General features: G+C 40.2%; 1 protein-coding gene across 6 annotated transcripts in view; it reads left to right on the forward strand.

The window, feature by feature from the left end:
• The window catches only part of sdk2b (sidekick cell adhesion molecule 2b), a 292,476-nt gene extending 289,753 nt beyond the window's left edge, over positions 1–2,723 (forward strand). For 4 of the 6 annotated variants that reach the window (XM_037980904.1, XM_017438659.3, XM_017438669.3 and 1 more), the window contains 2 exons: positions 21–77; positions 594–2,723. In XM_037980904.1, coding sequence (XP_037836832.1) covers positions 21–77; positions 594–1,016 — 480 coding nt within the window. In that variant the 3' untranslated portion in view covers positions 1,017–2,723. The remainder of the gene's footprint in view (positions 1–20; positions 78–593) is intronic. The other 2 variants (XM_017438689.3, XM_017438699.3) reach the window with 1 other exon arrangement.
• Positions 2,724–6,807: the final 4,084 nt, after the last annotated feature.

The raw sequence follows: 6,807 nt of genomic DNA on the forward strand, positions 1-6,807 counted from the left end.
ATTGTTTTGTTCACCCGTAGGAGGCGCTGGTGTTTTCATATGGGACAGGTGGCCTACATACACTTCCACTGCATTTGGTGAGGTTCCTGTGGCTGCCTGCTTTGAATGTTTGTAGCTTTCTAGGTGAATGGCTCCAAAGTGGTCTCCATCCAGTCCTTAACCCCAGATTCTCATTATATTGTGGGTTTAATGTGGTACTCGTCACTATGCAACACCAAATCCTGTATTTCTGGGGTGGTGTGGATACAAAGAGCTTCAGTCCTGAACGATTTACTGACTGGTTAAAGTCCTAAAGATAAACCAAACGTTGTCATGTTGTATTGATGGTCTGTCTTTTGTGCACGTTTAAGTAATCAGCCATCCAGTCATGCTTTGATCATCTTTGACCATTTTGTCCACGTGTACTTGTGCTGTTTTGTAAAATAGATTTGTGTGCATGTGTGTTTGTTGTTTAGAAAGGGATGAGTGAGTTGATGACTAGGAGTGACTCAGTAACGTCATTTTCTTTTATAGCATCAACATCTTTTAGTTTTCGATGTGCAGTAGTAAAACATACTAACTCCAGAAACTGGCGTTTCTTTGTTTTCTTTCAGGGCAGCGACAGTGAATATGAGGTCGACCCGAATCGACAGAAGACCCACTCCTTTGTCAACCACTACATAAGCGACCCCACCTACTACAATTCCTGGCGCCGCCAGCAGAAAGGAATCTCCCGAGCTCAGGCCTACAGCTACACCGAGTCCGAGTCGGGAGACCCGGAGCACTGTGCCCCACCACCTCTGCCCCCTCTTCCTCCACTTCCACCGCAGCTCAGCTCGCCCAGTCCTCAGCCGCAACAAGCCCAGGGTCAACCCCAGGGTCAAGGCAGCCTGTTCAGGCCTAAAGGAAGCCGGACTCCCACTCCCTCCCAGCAGAGCTCCAACCCCCCCAGCCAGCACAGCACCCTGTACAGGCCCCCGAGCAGCCTAGCCCCTGGGTCCCGGGCCCCTATAGCCGGCTTCTCCTCCTTTGTGTGAAAAATGCTGAAAAAAACAGAAACTTCTGGAACTTGTGTTGAAGAACAACATAGCATTGGCTAATGCAAAATCAGCTCAATTGAATCAATCACTTCTCTCTCTCTCTTCTCATTATGTTTCTTTTCTTTATTTCATGGTGTTTCTTTTTGTTTTTTGTTTTTGTTGCCTGAATATATGCAGAAAAACAGACTTTTTAGAGCACTTTTTTGTCTGTCTGGAAATGTGCCAGTGTAGACCCATTTTTTTCTTTCACACAGGTTGATAGAATGTCTACAACATCTATTCTCTTTAGTTTTAAACTGCTTGCATGACTTTTGCTTATCATTTATTGCCTTCTTTTTTTGTTCCTTGTAGGATGCACATTCATCAGTAATCTCTGTACAAAGCCACAATTTTTTAAAAACAGAAAACATTTACAAATATACATATATATACAGCATATATATATAGTAGACACACCTAGAAGACTAAATCAAGTCTGTGGAAACGACATCAATGGAGACTCATGATGGAGCCATACTGTGGAAGTGAAAATACAAGTTTTCGCTCGGATAAACAAAAGATAAAAGCTGGAACTTTCGCCAAATTGGAGAAATTTTCTTGTTTTGACCAGAAAAGTTTTAAATGAACATTGAAGAAACAGTTCTGCATTTCCATGGGAACAACTCTTTGGTCCGATGGCACAGAAATGCATTCAGACAGCATTTTGCTGTAATTGGTCAGTAACTGTGCTGTGCCCGAAGGACCCTGCAGATATATGAAATGAGTGTATATCTGTTTAATGAAAGTGTTTAAGTCTTTCTTGTGAGTGTGTTACTGTGGAACAAAGCTGCCTTGTTAAAGAAACACTTATTTATGAAACATGGCACCAGTTGTGACTGAACTACTTACGGTGCCCTGGACTGTGGCATCTCAACAGCCCCGCACTACGAGAGCCTTCTTTTATTTCTGACAGATGTGGGGCTGTGGATTTTATTTGCATACGCAACCCATATTTCATATTTCGCCCTTCGCTGGCTCACGTATAAACACATCAGTCTAATTCTACTGAAATGCTTTGAAACCCAGCCTACGAAGTGTCGGGGACTGTCACAATCGCGGAGAGCTGCTGGATCTGCTTAAGTGAAATTTTTGTTAAAACAATTTGCATTTTTATTTCCCTTCCCCGTTGTGATAACTCCCCTCTGCCACTGATCACTATCACTGGGCAGCACTGAGCCTGTGCCAAGAGATGATGTCATCAAATTGCCTCACCTTGCTCCCTTTTGTGTAATCAACCACTCTGTGTGACTGTGCACTCCCATACGCTACAGCGCGTGTGTGTGCATGCGTGTGTGTGTGTGCGTGATTACGCTACTCGTGTGTAAGCTTTACAGATCATTCACTGTATGTCTGTGTATAAAGAGATTGTCCTGCAGCAACTTTAAGCCTGCCTGGAGTTTCGCCACAGGCGGTTGGCAATGTCCAGCCACCTGGCAGGCGCACTCACAACGCTATAGTGAAGACTCAGTGGTGTGTTCTTAGCTTTCATAGCTTAAAAAGAGAGGAAAAAAAAAATGCCATCTACGTTTTCCTTTCCTTCCTTCCTTTTTTTTTTTTTTTTGTATGTGGGGTGATTTCATTGTACGCAAAAAACGCTTATCATGCAGAATCTGAATGAATATGTTATCACAGTACATTTCTGAAATAAATTATTTTTCAATGTTATTGGTTCTGGTTCTCAGTGGGAAACTTTAGAAGTCAAAAGGGAGGAAGAAAAACCTGAACATGAACTTTAGGAACATTCTGCTTGGAAGTGTTTTTCATTTGAGAAATGCTGAAGGTAGTATCTCACTGGGCTGCAACTGTTGGAGGCTAATTGGAGACTCAGAATTGTAAGAAATTAGGCAAATTTTCAGTTGCAGTCTCACCGAATTGTGAGTGTTTGCAACCAAACAATCAGCAAACCATGTGGCTGTGTCTTGTACTTACCTCGCGGCCCTTCTACATTTATGATCTACTGGAGTACACTTAATAGGCAGATAATTATCCATCTTTGGCTTGGTTAAACCTGGACATTTAGCCTTTAATGTTTTCTGTCATATAAGTAGCATCTCCCTCCAGAATGTCTTGTGACATACAACATGCATGGTGGTCCTCAACTTCCTCATTTGAGTCGCAGAGGTGCGTGGTCCTCCTGTCACTTGAGTTTTGAACATATTCAAAAGATTTGTGTGACAAATCTTTCTCTCAAAATAGAGTTGACAAAAGCATCTCAAGCCTACCTGAATTTTGTTGCCAGCCTCTCTAATCTGTCTTAAGAGCAACTAATGCTGTTGTTTGACACCTGCATGGGAAAACATCCAAGGCAAATGTCCAGGTCTAAAAACCACACTGATGATAAATAATTATTAAAAAACTGTTCCAAATCTGCTTACCTTCTTTTCAAAGGTGTACTACAGCACAATAAATCATGAATGTAGTAGTGTCTGCCATGGTGGGCACAGTGTGGAAAAAGGTAGACAACAAAATGTGCTCAGCCAAGAATGCAGTTCTGGAACCCGTGCTCACAGAATTAAGTCATGATTTTGAAAAAATAGCCTTTCAGAAAGTAGCCACACAGCTTGTTGGTCATTTGGTTACACCCAATTCAGTGAGACTGCAACGGAAATATAAATATTTCCTCACAATTTTTCTGCAGCTTTGAGTTGCCAACTAGTTTCCAACAATTGCAGCTGAACCAGATACCACCTTTAGGTTTATGTTTGCATTTGTCAGCCTCAAGAAGAAAAACCTGTGAGCGGGTGCTGTTTCAGCTGTGTCATACTGTTTAGCAATATTATTTTCAATAACTTTTCTTTATTTTTACTGTTCACAAAGAAAACAGCAGTGACTGCAGCACATGTCAAGCGCCAGGACAAATGGCAACTTCAGGATGTCATCACAGCTTGCTAAACTTACAGAAGCTGCTTTAAATTCTGTTTTAATGGTATCATCTTGAGATAATGTTCCTTTTCTTGAGACAATTGGATATTTAATTGTTGTGACATCAAAAAGCAATTTTTTTTCATAACTGTAAATTATTTCAAAATCACAAACAAAAGCGGTGTTGCTTCATCGGAAATCAGGAAATGTAACAACACGGACCAGTGTATTACCGGAACAGATCACCTCCGTCATGACAGCAATACTGAATGATGAAACTGGGTGTAACACAAAAACCAATCATTTTTCCACAGTAAACATTGCTCGTCTTGAGGTAACAATAGTCAACTTGTGATCTTGAGAAAATCACATCAAGTTTAAAAATATCAGGTACAGCCTTCTCCTGATTAAAGGTTTGGTGCTAATTCTACTTTCATCAATGCATTTTAAAATCAAAGTTTTTGTTCATAAACGTAAATAAATTATTTGCACAATTTGAGTTTTTAGACAGGATTCTCTGGTACTGATTTTATATGGTCAGTGAGGGGTTACAAAACTAGAACTTAAACTGGCCTTTTTTGCAAAACAAGAACAAGTCATATACTCAGAGTTATCTTAAAATATGTTTGTGCTTCTGCAGTGCCAGGATGTCTACATACAGTGAATGATTTCTGTGCACATGTAGAATCAGCCCAAGCCTAATTATCTGATGGCATTCCTCCTAACCTGAGTGTTACTCAAGGCAGCAGTAAATTGGCTCAGTGTGGATGATGTGAAATCCCGTTATCTGGTTAAAGCTGTCCCTCCTGACTTCTTCTGTGCTCCCAGATAACCACAATTTATTAGTTCATCACTTGTTTTTTTATCTAGCAAAACAACCTTATCTGTTGCTTTAGATCCCTCTGAATTCATATAAGGTAATATATGAGTTATGCTTTAGATAGTTGTATAAAAAAGAAGCTGAACACATACTTTTAAATTAAAAAAGCTAGCATTCTTTGAAGGACTGCATATTGTCTGCTGCCTTTCGTACCAGTTTCAGTCTAAGATTATCTTGTGTTGAGAAAAGACAGGGTTGTAGCCATCTTGATAAAACTTTAAAATAACATCATGTGCAATCTCTTGCAAGATGTGACTCTCAAAGTATGTGAATGTATGTATGTTAATGACTCTTAGCTACAACTACAACAAAATTTTAGCCAAATATCTGTAAAATTAACTGAATTATAGCCCTTTTTGTGTGTGTTTTTTCTTAAGGGCAGTTGGCTGTGGCAATTGAGCAGAATCTAAAAGTTAATCAGTAGTAGATGTACATCCACTGATTATTTTCTGTAAGCTGTATAAAAATGTTTCCAGTGTTTCGTTGTTTGCTAACAGCTAAACACATGAACATACAGGCAAAACATTATCGCCTGCATTCGTCTTTCAGCAGCGGGCAATAATCAAAGACACGTACAGTGTCAGATGCTGTTAGATCCTAATTGGATCACAGTCAGTCTGTTGATCCAAGGCTAACCCACTAAACACGTAAGCATGAGAAGAGAGGAGATTAGTTGGGACAGGATGAAACGGGGAATTGGAACGAGTGTGTCCAGAGAGCTAATCCTTTTTTTTTTCCCCATAAAAAAACACATGGGAAATTTCTCTCTGACAGTCGGATTGCAGACAGGAGGTATTTCAGTTGCCGAAATGTTCATTTTCGCTCCATTTTTCTCTCTCTACCCTTTTTGGGAATCAATGACAGCAAAAGAGTGGGCTGGTGGTCCCCGTTACAAAGGGAGCCCAGGGTACTAAACAGCCATGATGAGCTTTGAGAACCCCTCAGTTGGAATATTAAAGGATTCCGACAGAAGGTGTAGTTCAAAGGACTTTGAAGCCATGAATTTAATTGCCTCATTTGTCAGCTTCACTAAGGGCAGTTCGGGGATTTAAAGAGAATATACTGGCAGTTGTTGAAAGGATACCAATTTGAAAAATAGGATGTCGTCCCACCCCCACCCCCCACCCCCATGCCTCTCACGATTGCCTTTTTTTAATGTACTGTTTGTTGGAAGCTTAAATTGCTTCCTGACTAAATGTGCATTATGGGAAAATCACTGCAGCCATTTCAGGAGGTCTCTTTGCCCCAGTCAAGCTCTCTTTGCCCACTCTTCCTGCACTTTGGATGGAGTTTCCACTGTGAAAACTCATTCCGAGTTTTGAGACAACAAAAAATTGCAATATCAATTACAGAAAGCTGTATTCGGTCACAGTTTTGTTTTGACCTCAGTTGGCAGGTTAGAGAAGAAACTATGTCCAAATTTCTCTGTAGTATCTGCAGGCTGCATGAAGTGCACTGGACTCAAAACCACACAAGGAAGCAATAAATGAGCACGGTCCCACTTCAGGAAAATGAACCATCAAAGTGTTGTTTCTGCTTATATCTTTGCCAGAGTTTCCCCCAAAACTTTGCACCTCTAATTGGCTCATAAGATTCAGAATTATTTTTACAGATGAGAAAATTGTGCTTTGACAGAAACGTGGGTGTTTTTTAAAGCAACATGAGTTGAGCTGAAGTTCACACCTGAATACCAGATTGTTTTAACCACTCAGGCACATGGTAGTTTCTATATGGCCTCAACATGTCACACAGCAGACATTGGATATTTGAATGTATCCTGTAAATTCTCAGTAATAATTAGAGAGTGAAGCACCATGTCTTCCCTAATTAGATTTAAGGCTATTATGAGTTCATAAAAATAATTATGGTTGGACCTTTAATTTGTAAGAAATACAATTACATCTTTAATAGTATGGAAACGTCTTATTTGCCTGTGAAATTTAATATCTTTATAACTACAGAGCATAAAAAACTGAGTTTATCTACTCCCAATCTGGTTCTTTTTCT

This window comes from Kryptolebias marmoratus, linkage group LG17 (genome assembly GCF_001649575.2).
Source record: "Kryptolebias marmoratus isolate JLee-2015 linkage group LG17, ASM164957v2, whole genome shotgun sequence".
NCBI lineage: Eukaryota > Metazoa > Chordata > Actinopteri > Cyprinodontiformes > Rivulidae > Kryptolebias > Kryptolebias marmoratus.